At 42.5% G+C, this 15,280-nt stretch overlaps 1 protein-coding gene across 1 annotated transcript; it reads right to left on the bottom strand.

The window, feature by feature from the left end:
• Positions 1-11,262: 11,262 nt before the first annotated feature.
• LOC116290113 (BBSome complex member BBS1) lies at positions 11,263-15,198 on the bottom strand. Its single transcript, XM_031697101.2, has 2 exons — positions 15,060-15,198; positions 11,263-13,968 (listed from the first exon to the last, which is right to left on the bottom strand). Exons 1-2 carry the CDS (start codon positions 15,089-15,091, stop codon positions 12,222-12,224), a joined length of 1,779 nt encoding a protein of 592 aa, XP_031552961.1. The 5' UTR covers positions 15,092-15,198; the 3' UTR covers positions 11,263-12,221.
• Positions 15,199-15,280: the final 82 nt, after the last annotated feature.

Here is a 15,280-nt window from a genome sequence, read left to right as displayed (position 1 = left end):
AATCTATCCAAATATTGACCACCATAATTAGCCCCTGTAAATGCTAAAGCTGCAATGACTCCACCTGCGACTAAGCTAACCATTATACATTAGGTAGGTACTTTTCCTTCCGTAGGTAATCCTTTACCATGATAGCCCCGCCTACGGCAGCGGTCATTTTAGCGAAATTAGCGAAGCTCTTGCTTGGGTCTTCAGTAAAGTCTTCTTTGAGCACTTTCTTACCTACCCAACCAATACCCGCAACAATAGAAGTAATGATAGCTGCTTCTTCAACAGTTTTCAACAACGCGGTCGACATTATATTACAAAGCGAGAAGGTTATTCCATTTCAGGGATCTTACTTTTTCTAACCTCCACAGGTGCGTGATATGTTGCGGCCTCCCACTTTACTTTTGGCTTCGTAGCCCGCCATTGTAAGTAGAGGCTGCCTGCTGCTATAGCGACTCCTAACGCGCCAATGACGTACCCAGGATTGATAAAGGATTCCTCTTCCTCCACCTTTTCCTCCTTCTTTGCTTTGTTCTTTTTATTCATCTCCGCGAGCTTCTTTCCGGCAGCGACTCTGCCCGGAGATTTAGCCTTGGTAATCTTGGTATCTTCTACGGGTGGTTGTTCTTCGGTGTCACTCATCTTATATTAAGGGACTTGAAGGACTTGACAAGTAACTTGATGACGACTTGACAATGACTTGGCAATGACTTGACAACGACTTGACTAAGTACTTGAGAATGACTTAAGGACGACTTGACTAAGTACTTGAGGTGACTTGACAACGACTTGACTAAGTACTTGAGGTGACTTGACAACGACTTGACTAAGTACTTGAGGTGACTTGACAACGACTTGACTAGGTACTTGAGGCGACTTGATCAGGTACCTCAGCAAGTGCCGCCTGGAAGACCTTTTCGACTTCTCTGTCCTTCTTGAAGTCCTTCCAAGATGTTCCGAAGGAACCTAGTACCTCCTTCAAGTCGACATGCTGAGCTACGTGCAAAGCCGCAGAGGCGACTGCCATTAACTTACCACACTTCAAAGACAACCACCCACAGGTTATCTTAAGTTCTTGGGATATGACATAGTCATCTCTTATGTCCTTCTGTAGTTGCTCCACGTCGTCTATGGGCAGCGCAAGTCCAAGCAATTTAGTGGCAAGTCGGATAGCGGAGTCTGCTACGGCGTCCGTGGTCTTACTTGCAAGGGCAGCCTCGTACCTCTTATGGAACTTCTTAACCTCCTCTTCTGACAGCTTATTAACCTGCTCATGGGTAAGTTCCTTACCTATCATTTCTTTACAGTTCCCCGAAGACACAAGAATGTTAAGTTGTTCCTTGAGGTTACTTTCATCTAACTGTGTGGGGACTTCATCTATGAGCTGCTCAATGTCCATATATGTTAACGTCATACGGAAACCTCAAAGAGAAGATCATTTTGGAATGTTGGTGCGTTTTTAAATGCCGCATGTATTCGTGTAACTGTTCCTTGGATATCTCACCGCCGTAGTCGCTTAAGATGGTTTCCAGGTCAGACTTGCTCGGAGTATAAAATACTACGAGAGAGCCTATGTTTTCCCTAAAGGGCTTAGAGACGCTGGTAAGCTGCTGGGAAAGCAACCAAACGCTGATATTGTCGTGTCTGCCGCTAAAGGCGAGCTTCACTAATTCGGAGGTGCGCCTTTTTACGTCGTCCCCACAGGCAATGTCATCCAATATGAGGAGCGTCTGTGTATCTTTAGGGAATTGCTTGTGCCAGAACTTAAGATGGCTGGATAACTCGTTAGGATCTAAGATATCTACGAAGAAGTCGTCATCTTTCACTCCTATGCCTTCCCAGGTGCGGTTATTCACGTAGGTGGGACAAAGCAGCACTATGTAGTCAAAGCGGTATCTAAAGGGTCCTAATAGCTGCTCCACGATGAACTGGGTCTTTCCGCAGCCGGTGGGTCCTACTATCAGAGCATTGCAGGGAATATGATTCGGATCCATTATATATACAATGGAACCAGTGGAAGCAGTAAGAAGGATTACCGCCGACGCAAAGGATAAAAAAGACACCATAGAAATGCAAAGGGAAGAGATAGACCGGTTAAAAGAGCGCGTACAGGAATTGTACGATGAAATGTGTGGTCTGAAGCGCGCAGAACGGTTTGGCGCGCTTTTGACAATGGCGGGCTGGGCTAAGGAGTCCATTAAGGACTTCATGCGATACCCTCCATAGATATATGGACTGTATTACGTGTGAAGCACCTGCTGACTGCATTATTGTCGTTCCAGAAGAACCTATCGATAAAGCCCCCTCCAAGCCTGTGAAAGAAGCAACGTCACCCGGTAAGTATCGTTGCCTTAGTTGTAACAAGGTGTATGCGTGCGATGACTTTGAGGGTCACTATTGTCACACGGACCCCAAGCTGATTCTATGAAAGTTCCAGTGAAGAAGACTGAAAACATACCCTAGGATTACTAAATTTGCATGGGTCTTCAAAATAGGGGTATGAAATGTTGACAAAAAGGTTAAGATAATTGTTAAATATATGAGTTGCAAAGATTGTAAGAAGACATTTAGCAGTAGGCAGAGGTTAGAATACCACGTAAATAATGCTGTATGTAAGAAGGAAACCGTTCCTAGGATCTGTAAGGATTGCCTTAAGGAATTCAGTACACAGCAAAAGATGCAGCAACATGTAAAGAAGCGCATTTGTATTACCTGCGATAATTGTGGTGGGGTATTTCCTACAGGATTGCATGAGCATTTAAAGAGAGGTGTATGTATTAATAGCCGTCAATGTAGTTTCTGTGAGAAAGTATTCAGTAGCATACAACGACTCCAAACGCATAAAAGAAGGCATGAGATATCCTATATGCGCCTTTCAAAGGAATATAGTCTCCAGGACGTAGATTGTAAGATATGTCTCGGACCTTTAAATGATTGCATTCATAAAGAAGAATACCTTAAAGGTTGTATAGATAATTATAAACATCTCTCACGGTTATTTCCTTTCTTTGAACGCTCTGAAGGAGTTCCCTGGACTAACAGAAAGTATTGGACAGATGAATGTTATAGCTGTAAATGCACCAGAGAAGACGAAGGACATATTTCATACTGTCTTAACAAAAAGTTAACTTAAACGTCAACATTTGAAACCCCTATTTTGAAAGCCCTTGCAAAAATAGTAAGATATCGTATTTTGCATTGGAGTGGTGGTTACCATGACCATGGGTTATGTTTGTGGTAGCTGCATTACCGCAGAGGAAGAAAATGAATAAGATATATGCTACCTTACATAGCTGCATTCACAGGCGGAGCTTTGATTTACATTGCAAATTACATAGGAGAAAAAAAGAGGGCAGACACAGCAGATGACTACTTATCCGCCCATGAAGAGGATTAGTCGCACAATGGATTATTCTCCGTTCGACGTTCGATGTCAAACTTCCATCGGCCGTTTACCTTACCATGACTGCGTAGGTGTGTATATTCTTCACCCTGCAGTATGTATCTCACACAGTCAGGCGCCCAAAGGCTGTATTCCTGACCGTCGCGTTCTAAGACCAACCTCAAACGGTCGATGTCTTCGAATGCGACGTAGTTTTTTATTCGGTATGAAACGCCTTGCAGCAGATCTCGCCAGTATGTTTGTTTAAGAATCATTATACCTATGAAATATTTTAAGGTGCGTGCTTAAAGTGTCTTGACCTTTGAATGCCTTAATGCACCAAGGACAAGGAATGCGAATGCCAGCAACATATTCATCTATTTCCCTGCAAAGCAGATCATAATCATTGCTTACGATGGTTAAATATCCATTTTCTTCAAATCGTTCCAACATTACCTTTTGTTTCTCGGACAATACGCCGGTGCCTTTGGGTGTCTTCAATTCTATGCATAATCCATTGTATTTGTTGTGATTGTTAAGGATCAGCAGATCAGGTTGACCTGCCTGGTAGCCTTTCCGCCAGCTTTTAATGCGCTTACTTACGGTGTCCTGCAGTTCTCCAAGACCTGGGACTATGATTACGTGCGGGTGAAACCTACGCACCCTGTGTACGGTTCTGTCGTGTATGTCTGCCTCAGTTTCTATCTTAAACTTCATTGGGTTTGAGCCGTCGAATCGCTTCTCCATGTCATATTTACCTGTCTTTCTGAGGGTGGGTAGGACGTCGCCTAACACCCACTTTTTGAACTCCTTAGCTGCTACCTTCTCTGACCCGAATACTAATTCATACAAGCCCTCCTCCGTCAAGTATACAGCATTGGGTTGTGCATTAAGGGTGTCGGTCAGCCCTACACCCTTTATAGACCCCAGTGTTACCTTGTTTTCCTCTGAAACGTGTGCTCTAACTGCGTCCCGAGAGTTAGCGTAGCCCAAGGCTCCTGCTACTGACTTTGCTTTAAAGTACAGCTTGTCGCCTTGCACTATGCATTGCAGTTTAGTTTCGTTGTTTTCAAATACGCGAAGCATTATATACCAACGATATTTTTTATCAAAAGGATGAGTCATCAATATGCAACGCTCTTTAGCTGATTCATTTCTACACTCAGTTGCGCGTCTGAGACTACGAAGATATATGCGTTGATCTTAGTAGTGTCGCTGGCGTCTTTGGTGCGCTTGATCTCCAACGTAATACCGTCCTGGGTATTTACCAGCCGCAATCCCTGTCCATGTAGGTCTTCGTCGTTCGTCGTGCGCATGTCGATCCACAGCGCATACTTATCCTTAAAGAATTCCTCGGGGCTAATTTGGTCGCCAAACTTACGTGCGACTTCCCGGTACATATCCGCGGGCTTTATCCCTTGTGAGTAAACCTTATTAGGCACTCCGTTAATGCTAACGCCTACGTTAGTGATGTTAGGATTAAAGAACGCCTCAGAGTCACGCACTCCTGCCGTGTATGTCTTTGCGAACAGCAACATTATCCCTGTGAGGCTGCGCCTGGGAAGGTTAATGCTTTGGTTGATGACCTCTTCGACGTTATTTGTAAAGCTGAACGTCTTGTACATCACGACGTGATCGTAAAGGAAAGCCTTCCCGGAGCTGTATTCCATACCGGCGCTACGTGCTAAGTCTTCGCTGTATACCGTTTCATACTGCAGCTCTAAGTTAGTAACGGAGTATGGGTGGACGGCTGCTGAACTTACGTCCTTTCCCTGTAGGATGTTCGTAGTGTCTGCTAGGGTTACTTCGAACTGTAGTTCGCTTAGCTGCCTTGGGTAGTATGCACCGTGGTTCGTGATAACTTCGAAATCTAATGGAACTACATGCTTAGTACCATAAGCCGTCTTTATTTCGTCTTCTCCTGAGGCGCCAGAGGTTGCGCTTCTTACCTTGCGTATGGCATCACTGGCGATTCCCTGCTCTATCCTTTGCGCGCGGTCAAATGCAGTCAACCATAAGTCTTTGTACGTGGTATACAAATCATACCTGTTCAAGTCCAGCAAGGATTCCCCGGCGAACTTTACGCGTATTTTGGAAACGAGGTTTCTACCCACGTTATTGACGACGTAACGCACGTCCGCAGTGTTTGGTTGTATTGCTAGGTCAAACCTTAGCGCCAGGGTGCCAGGAACCAACACTAGGTTATCCGTTAGGCGGGGCACGCCTACGTACAGGGTTTCCCCTGGCTTAGCGCTGCTGGGGGTAAAGGTGACCCGGTGAAAGGTGCGTTCTGCTTTCAGTCCGCCAACCTGCTTAGGTAATATGTTGGGGTTTAACTTTGAGCTTATCATATATAATGGAAGTAGAAGGAACGGATTTTGACCCCACCACCGAAGAAGGCCAAGTCGATATTAACGACGAAGAATACGATACGTTAATCCCAAATGACAACGTGTCCCGCGAGTATATTTGGGATAGGCTTCGAAATAGGTTCGGAAGTAGGGCCCGCGAGGCCTGGCGTTCCTTAGAGGATAAGTGGCAATCAAGGAACCCAGGGAGATCTATTCCAGAATATTTAGAATTGCAAAACTTGGATTCCACGGACCTAAGAACTGAAATGCTAAGGGGGCTTTTAGACGACGTAAGGGAGAAATTTCCAAATGTGGACTTGACCCGCCTTAATTTCCAAACCGGAGATAAGGGGCAAATTCAAATCCAGTATCAAGGAAGGGATAAGTGGTATAATCTCTACCAAAGGAGAGACTCCGACAGGCTCACCAGTAATCTCCCAAAAGAAATCAAAGACGCATTAGGAAGACCTAATTTGGTGGAAAGACTAAGAGAAAACGATGAAAACACCAGCGAAGCCTTTGAAAAGTTCAAGACCATAATGCAGCGGCAACAAAAAGGTCTTGAGGCGATAAGGGAAGTAGAAGAGCTAAAGCAAGCGATGGAGGAAAGGGAAGCAGATTACATGCGGCAAAACCGACTACTCCTTGATGCTCAAAAGAGAGAACTTGACGACAAGAATCAACGCATATTAGAACTTAGAGAACAAAGAGACATTTCTCTTCGCGAAAAAGACAGCGTCCAAAGGGCATTCAATCTCGCCCTGCAAGACCTGGATATAAGCAAGGAGGAAGCTAAGAACTTACGAACCACCATAGCTGGTTCTTTGGAGGAACGGCGGCAGTTGATTACCGAAATCAACACTAAAGAGGAGCAAATCCGGCAAAGAGATCAGGCCATCGAAGACCTGGAGGGGCAAATAGAGCGGCAGCAGGAATAATTAATGACCAAACTCGTCCCGAAGAGGAAAGGGAGGCAGCACAAAGGGAATTAGAAGCCCTTCAGGAAAGAGTCGCGGAATTACAAGCGCAAAAGGACAACCTGGAAAGAGAATTGGGGCTTACCACCAAGGAAAAGGTAAAAAGAGCCCTTTTGAAGTATGGCATTCCGCTGGCATTTGCGGTCGCTATTTCAAGCGTAGTAGGAGTTATCCTATCCGCGCTTAAGGCTACAGGTGCAGGCGTAAAGAAATTAGGCAATGGACTAACGGACTTGGGAAAAAAGATGGCAGCCGGTCTTCCTGGGCTGCTGGGTTCAGTTGTTTCCTTGGCACTTAGGGCCGGCGGCGAACTGTTGAAGTTTGTAGGGAATAACATCTGGATCTTGGTCGTCGCTATTGGGGTGGTCCTCCTGAAGAAGATGAAGGCTTGATCTTATCCTTCTCATCGGACGGTGTCCTGCTTTGAGGATAATGAAAGACGGTATTAGCACCGCCCTGGTAATTTGGAACCAACGGCAACACACTCATGGTAGAAATGGGCTTATGACTCCAGGCTGCATTAGCGGGCCTGCGACCTATGCGATTTATCCCAAACTTGCCGTCATCAGAAGTGACTTGCAACTTAGCATATTTACAATTGGCTAGCATATGAAAAGTTACTGGCGTTAGGTCTTCAGAGGACCTAGTGTAGGGCTCCATCGAAAAATGGGTAACTTTCCTGGTGTTCGTTGAAGTTCGATAAGGAAGCAGGGGCTTATTATTCTCATCGATAAGCCTAAACCCCACATTCGCATGCGTATTTGCATTAATGCTAATAGTGCAAATGACCAATGCAGTGCCCCCAACCTCAACCCACAGTCCAACGTCATGCCAAGCGCCGTTGTCATATCCCTCTTCATCTAAGCGGTGGGTATAACGCGTTTCCCTCACGTATGGATTCATATATTACAGGGAACAAGTTCCCTTCTAGAGGCTCATTACCGTCAAAGTGCTGATGGTCATGTGGTTATAGACAGTATTCCTTTGATTTTCTATGCTATTTATGCAAACACTCCCGGTGTCATCTACTCTTATCTGCAGCTTTACCTTTCCGTGGCAATCAGCAACCATGTGGAAAGTCCAAACGGAAAGATTCTCGGCGCTATTCGTTGGCGGCTCTACTGAGAAATGCGTGGGCTCTCTGTTGTTCGTCTTCGCGCGCATGGGTTGCAATACTCCATTGTCGTCACAGAAACGAAATCCTACATTCGCACTGCTAACGGCCCCCAAAGAAATGCTGCATAATATCAATTTCTTTCCTGAGTAATTCAAATTCACGGACATGCCCGTGACATCAACCCAAGATGCCTGGGTGTATTTTTTCTCGCCTGTGTAAGTCGTATAAACACAATCTACTCCAGTTACGTAGGGGTTGTTCATCGCCATATATAATAGCTTAGACCAACGCTTGCAGCTGCTACGCCGGCCTTTAGTAAGTTATGGTCATATTCCTCGGGTATCGTAGGCAGGACCTTCTTTTGGGGCTTCTTCTTTGGTTCGGGTTTTTCTGCGTGTTCCTTTTTTGGCTTCTCCACGAAGTGAGGAATGTTCCTAAGAGTGTCAGAGTTCACGTCGTTCACCCCAAACTTCATATCCTTAGTAGCTCGTTGAAGTTTGTTGTTGTATCCTACTACAGAACCAGTATTTATAGATAAGTTACTAGGCATTAACCAACAACCCGGTGCTACTGCATAGTCCAACCTCGTCTTAGAATTTTGTATAGCTAGTTGGTAACGCTGTACGCCCTTGCTAATGTCGCCCTCCAAGATTGAACTTTCAAATAAGATCAAGGCTTCGGCTCGCGTCTCTTCTGCGGCGCCGGTATTTCCGATTATACTTGATCGGGTGTTTACCTGAGCTCCAAGGATGGAATACACGTAAGCTTCTATGCTGCGGTTCAAACGGGCAAGGCCGGCTTTGGTTAGTCCTTTACCTTCTGGGGGTATGAAATTAAAGTATTGCTTCGTTTGCTCGTCGTTGGTAATCTTAATAATCAGTGGATTGGCCCCTGCATACTTACCGCCCTCATCTTTGAACAGAGGTCCGTCTCTGACTTCCTTAGTGGTTTTGGTATTTGGTTCAAAGAAGGTGCTACTGTCGTGAGTTTCTTTGTGATATCCCGTGTCCCATCGCAACTGCAGCGCATGAACTTCCTTATCACTTAGCACATGCCCACCAATCCCCCAATAAGCCCAAATATGTCCCAAACCATTGTTAGCACCGGTAGTGCATCTAAAATCCTTCCCTACAACACCGAACTCCTTACAAAGCCTGTTATAGGCTGGAACGTCGTATTTGTTATCTCTAGGATAAAACGCAGCATCTCCCGGTAATGCAGTAACGCCCATCTCATGTAGTATTCTCCTAACCGTGAAGTGAAAATGAAACATGAATATCGAATTCTTCATCAAGTTCGCACTTACACCGCAGCCGCTAGTGGCACACCAAACCGCAAAGTTCAGTTGCTGTGGCCAGTATCGCATGTTAGGGCCTCTCAACCATTCATGAGATTCCTTAGCGGTGGTGTGAACAATGGGTACGTTTTTGAAGATATCTCGCACCTTTAACGGAAAGGAATGCTTGTTAGAGATCCGCATGTTCAGCGTTAGGTCCAAGCTTGGGTGTTTATCAAATGAAACTGCGGGTATCGGATAAGTACTGGTACCCAGCAATAATTCCTTTGACCAACCTTGCACGGGCTTATGTTCAACATATGTTGGCTTAGGCTTATGTTCAACATAACCAGAATTCTTCAGTTGATCGTCTATCTGATTAACCAGCGTAGGTTTCAAATCCTCATTACTGTACATTCTGGAGCCGTTATAGTAAATACCATCGGGCCTTCTTTCGAACTTACTAGCATCCGCGTGCGGAAACATCTTCCTGAAGGCCCTCCAATTCCAGTAATCCCTATTGTCGTGATGTGGCTGCTCCTGTATATCATTCCCAAAAGCGTCGTACATTAGTATATATAATGGATGTTATACCATCAGCGCCTCCACTCTATCCTGATTTACCTACAAAACCCAATGAATTGAATGCCGAGAACTTCCGCTTGAATAAGGCAAATCTAATCCTCGCTTACTTAGAGGGTCAAACGAAGCACTATGAGGAGGTCAGGAAAAAGTATGCTAGAGCCCGAAGCATATTACATAAAATCGCGATAACTTCCGGCTCCATGTCCGTGGCGTTAACAGGCTCTGGCGTTGCTACTTCGCTTACTGGACCGGGAATAATCGTTGGAGTTCCTTTGGCCAGCGTTGGGGCAGCCTGTGGTATTATTTCGGCTGTTACAACAGGCGTTATGAAACAGTTGTCAAGCAAAATATCCAAGCATGACACGACAATAGCTCTGTCAAGGGCTAAAGTAAATACGATCATTGACCTTGTCTCAAAGGCTTTGCGTGACAGAAAGATAGACAACGCAGAATTCTCGCTTATCTTAGCTGAAGAAGACAAATACGAGAAACTAAAGTCGGACATAAGGAATAAAAAAACCATCGTGAAAGATCTTTCCGAGGAATCTCGCAAAAAGATCTACCAAGAAGCGAAAGAAGAGCTTCAAAGAAAGCTTGCTCAGTAAACATCTGCTTTGAAAAGAGCGTGACAGGATTTCGTTTACATATCGAACGACAGTCTGGAAATTACGCGTAATCTTATGGCATAAGATTTATACCATAATACACGGCATGACCTTATTTAGTAAATTATTACGCGTAATATAAATTATTTAGCGAATTATTACGCGTAATATAAATTATTTGCATGACCTTATTTGGCGAATTATTACGCGTAATTTCTCATCTTATGCCATAAGATTCACTATCTTCTTGGAATCCATCCTAAGAGGGGGTGGTTGGGGTCGATTTCGTGAAATATTTCGTAGATTACGTCAGGGTAATAAGGAATATCCTTATCCAGCCGACAAAACATCCACTCGGCTTTTGTCATATCAGAAACCTCGGGAATAGACTTACCGGTAATTTCAGACAAAAGATAGGGAATAGCTTTGTAATATTTCCCTAGTTTTAATTTTTTCAGCGTTTTCCGTAGACTTTGCGGGGTTGGCTCTTCTAAATGGTCTATGATTTTCTTCTTTACTTCGTTGTCTAAATATACCGGTCGATAACCTTGGATATGACTCATCCAGTCCCTGAAGTATTTTATTCTTTTGTATGGCGTCTTCTTACGACCTCCGTTGGAATAATATTGTTCCCTGGTAGCACAAGGCACGGCATTACGAATATTTTTACCGCACTCGTAACACTGTGCTGACGTGTCGTCTTCTATTTGCATTTTCTTACCACAACAAATATACTTATTTGGTTTAGTAGGTACAAACTTGGGTTTCAAGCACTTTACACAGAAATCATAAACAAACTCTTTACATTCTTCGCACTCCATATATAGACTAACATATTTGCGCTGTTGCCCCCAACCACACTTGGAGTGGGTTGTTTCCGTAGGTGGATTTTTGACACGGGTCTTGCCCGTGTTGAGATTGCGCTGGAACCCCCATTCCCTATACTACTATAATCAATCCTTATGGCTTCATGTGACAATGTTATGGATTTGTCAATCAAACAGTAGAGATTTTAATAGATCATTGTTTTTGTTAAGTTAAATACAGTCTCTATATTAATAATAATTCTTTGATTTGTATAGTGCCTTATTCAATGTTCTAAGGCCCTTCACAATATAGACCCCTTGCATTGACTTGTTCTGGGGACAAAAACAAGCTGTCTTTTCTTATGCAAAAAAAATCATTTTGTTGCCCAGAACAATACCTCTAGGCGATTCAGTGCAAGGGGTCTATACCTTTTTATTCTATTAGTATGTACTAATAGAAAAAGAAATTATATTGATGCCATGCAGAGCCATGATAAGGCTCAAAGATACTTATGAATACATTATACAAAAGATACATTTAATGAATATATTATGCGTTTTTTTTTTGCTCTTTTTTTTTTTTTTCTTTAAGGTGTAAAAGTTTTAGATTAAAACGGACATAAATTTACAGAAATTTTAATGTCAAGGTCAATAGAATTCCACAATTTTGTTGCTAACATAACAGTGTTTTATTTTGGAATTTTCAGAAGCAGCTGGTTAAAAGAACAACTAGGATTATATCTTCTTGTATGTGATCAGAATTTTGAAGATTATGTGGGCCTTGATAGGGAGCCAGTGTAAAAACCTTTACAACAGGAGTGATCTGGTTTTCATCTGTTTGTCAGAAGGTGTGCTGCAGCATTTTGCACTTGTTGGAGTTAAGACAGTCATTTTAATCAACAAAAACAGTTTATGAGATAAATATAGTTACATACTATAGTGAAAAAGGACAGAATAACGGACAGTGCCACTTAAAAAAACTAAAGAGCTAATTGAATAGGTGACAATCTTTGTGATTCATAATAAGTGGGGGAAAAAGCCTATTATTAATCCATTATTATGAAGTAATATACATATATTACAATTAAGGCATCCTCCAAGGTGGCTGATAGCAGGACAATAGAAGACGTAAGGTTAAACAATGACCAATGCCTCACTAACTGGCATGTTGATCACAGCTGTAATGATAGGGATACTTTTTCCTTGCCTAAGCACAAACACTTTAATGGTATCAGAAATACCTTTATCACTTATACACTCCACTAAACTTTCAAAAGTATAACAAAGGCCTGGTACAAGTAATGGCACAACAATGCATGGTTTTGCTAAAGCATAAAGAGATTCATCAAACTGAAATGTTATCAGCAAGTTTGTGATGGCAACACTTGGTGAAATGTTTTGCAGATTTACAGTCAACTTGAATGCAGGACCAATTCCCTGTATGTGGGCTGATAGCTTGAGTGGTTCCATAGCAGATGAGGACACTGGATTGAGGCTCTTTTGCAGTGCATTGACGTATGACCTGGCAGCAGTCAGTCGGAGAAGATACAAGTCATGCTGGAACATACGATGCATACTGACAGCACTTTCACGCTCTCTTAATGTCTGGTCAACAAACAACTTGGTTTTCTTTGGAACATTGAGTTTAACTGACTGTGCTGGAGGGGGTCCTGGTGTCAGGTCCTTACCTTCAAATGTAGCTGTCCTCTTCAATATCTTCACGTAAAGTCCTCCTACTGTTGTTATCAAAATCAGTGCACTGTCTTCTCTACCAAATCTTCCAAACCTGATAGCTGTGACTGGGTCATTTGTTTTTATTGTGCTTACAAGAAACTTGTCCTTGTAAACCCTTGTTTCTCCATTATTAAGGCTAACAAGTAAGCCTTTAAAGCTTCTAGCCTTATAGTCCATAATAGCCATGCTAACAATGTTCGAGGGAAGATAAACAGTCCAAAGCTTCTTTCCCTTGGTGGAATAGCAAGTCAAAGTATCATCCATGCACCCTATGATGATGTTTTTCCCTATGCGTTCCAAAGATACAGCTTGTGATGTTAATTCTATGCAGGCTTTAGCAGTCTTACTTCCTCTCTTGAGGGTATACACTTTCCCATCACGACAGGCAACCACTATTCTAAATTCCACATCAAATAGGCCTGTTACAGACATGAATGATGGAACACTAGGCAGACTCATCTTAGAAAGAACAGTGAATGCCTCAGGGTCTAAGACATATATATCTTTACTTTCTGTCCCAATAACAAGGCAGCTTACAGCATCATCATCAGCCATGCTTTTCTTTAAAGTGTTCATACAAGTAATCACTGTCTGCCGTTTCAAAGGGGCTGCTTCATAAATGCTAGCAAAGTTTTCCATTTCATCCAGTGGCAGAGAAAGAAATTTTAGTGATCTGACTGTCAATTCACCTTCACTTCCTTCATTCTTTAAACTCTCCAGCATTTCCTTGAGCATTTGAAAATCAATCTTGTCCTCCTTTGCTTGGTTCCAAAGATCTTGCTCAACTGCATTGACTTCAAGAGGCGGTAACGTAAATTTAAAGTATGGCCTTAAATTTTTATATACATATATAAAAGGCCCTGATGCAACGGCAACAGCTGGGGTGCGTGGATCATTGGTATCCATGTAAAACGTTACCAGTGCAGTTGAAAGGTCAATTATAGCACTTTCCATAAAGAGACTCGTTCCTTTGAACACCTTGAGCTTCATGTCAAAAGTTCCTGTACCAAAATCTGCCACAAGAAGCTTGAAGTCGCCATCTGCATTAAGGTCAGCCAATGAAATGGAAGAGGAAAAGGTATAGAGATTTGCCATAGGGTCTTGATGGGCATTCAACCACACTTTGTCACCGTCATCATTATTTTCCCTAAACAAAATAAACAGACATTAAGTTAATAAAATTCAAAATAGTTTTTATTGTGGAAATCATTGCCAATGAGCAGCCCAGTGAAGATGTGAGGCCGCAAGGTGGCAGCATCATAGAGCCGATGCAGGAGAATGTTATGGAGAATCAGGCTCAATTAGATGTGATGTAATGTAGCAATAGAATTCGATCTAGACCAATTGGATTCGAGTAAATTTCGACATAATTATCTCCATGTGCTTCATACATGCTTCATACCAAGTAGCTTACTTGGAGTTTAAATGAGGATATACACAGTTGAATGAGAGAGTTTATTTCAGAATGGCCAATTACATTTTCATTCTCGACCAGAGGTAGAAAGTTTTAAAGTGGTAAAATTTGAACATTTTTCCCCTGTTAGAAATAATTTGTACCATATCACCATTTTCAGTGAATTGATTTTCCAAAAGTTATCAATACTACATAAATAAAGTGGTACAAATCTTTGGGCTATATTTTACCACTCCACTGATTTCCAAAATATGATATGCACTAATATTAAAATATATCATTTCTCTACAAACGACAAATGAATCTGTTCAGAAACAATGTGCAAAAGCAATGCCTACCAATACAAGTCCATTTCAGATATTTGTGTTACTTAGCTCGTTTAGCTTTATAGTCGTTCTAGGTAACCTCTACTATTCTTTTGACAATGTACTTATATCTATATTTTTCTCTATTGTAATTTTTGGTATAAATAAAGCACATTGATTGATTGACTGAAGTGGTTATCGATCAACTATTTATATCTGGAAGACCAAATCTTTATGGCATTTTAGAGAAAGCTAGGGCTTGTAATAAATGATACTTCAATTTCATTCGTTCCTTCTACAAGCTTGTACTTCTAAGGAAAGGATATTGTCCTGCAAAGGTTTTAGGCGATCATTCTAGACTGGGAAATAGCAAAGCTAACTATAACTTGTGTGTGTTTACTTAATATAAAGAAACACTGCGTTGTCATGGGAGATATATCAAACATTCAACATTCAATCGCGTTTTACTATTTATCATTTGGGCGGCAACTATTAACGAATGATAGACTCTCTCCATACCTTTGATTCGCTTTCTCAGAAGAGCTTTCCATTATTATTCTTGCAAGAGTAAAGCAGAGTTCAATATGGTTTGAATACAACAAGAACCAAGATGGCGGACGAGCGAGCAAGCCCAGCTGCTAGTGCTAGTTTCTCACGGGCGGTGGTGTCCCGCGATACGAATTTTCATTAGCCAGCGGTCCTTTATATAATGCATCACGGCATCACCTCCGCTACGCTAT

This window comes from Actinia tenebrosa, unplaced genomic scaffold (assembly GCF_029948245.1).
Source record: "Actinia tenebrosa isolate PJP-AT-01 unplaced genomic scaffold, QUT_ActTen_1.0 PGA_scaffold14__42_contigs__length_11649687, whole genome shotgun sequence".
Lineage (NCBI taxonomy): Eukaryota > Metazoa > Cnidaria > Anthozoa > Actiniaria > Actiniidae > Actinia > Actinia tenebrosa.
The sequence above is the reverse complement of the archived record's forward strand: the minus strand, read 5'-3'. Positions and strand labels throughout refer to the sequence as shown.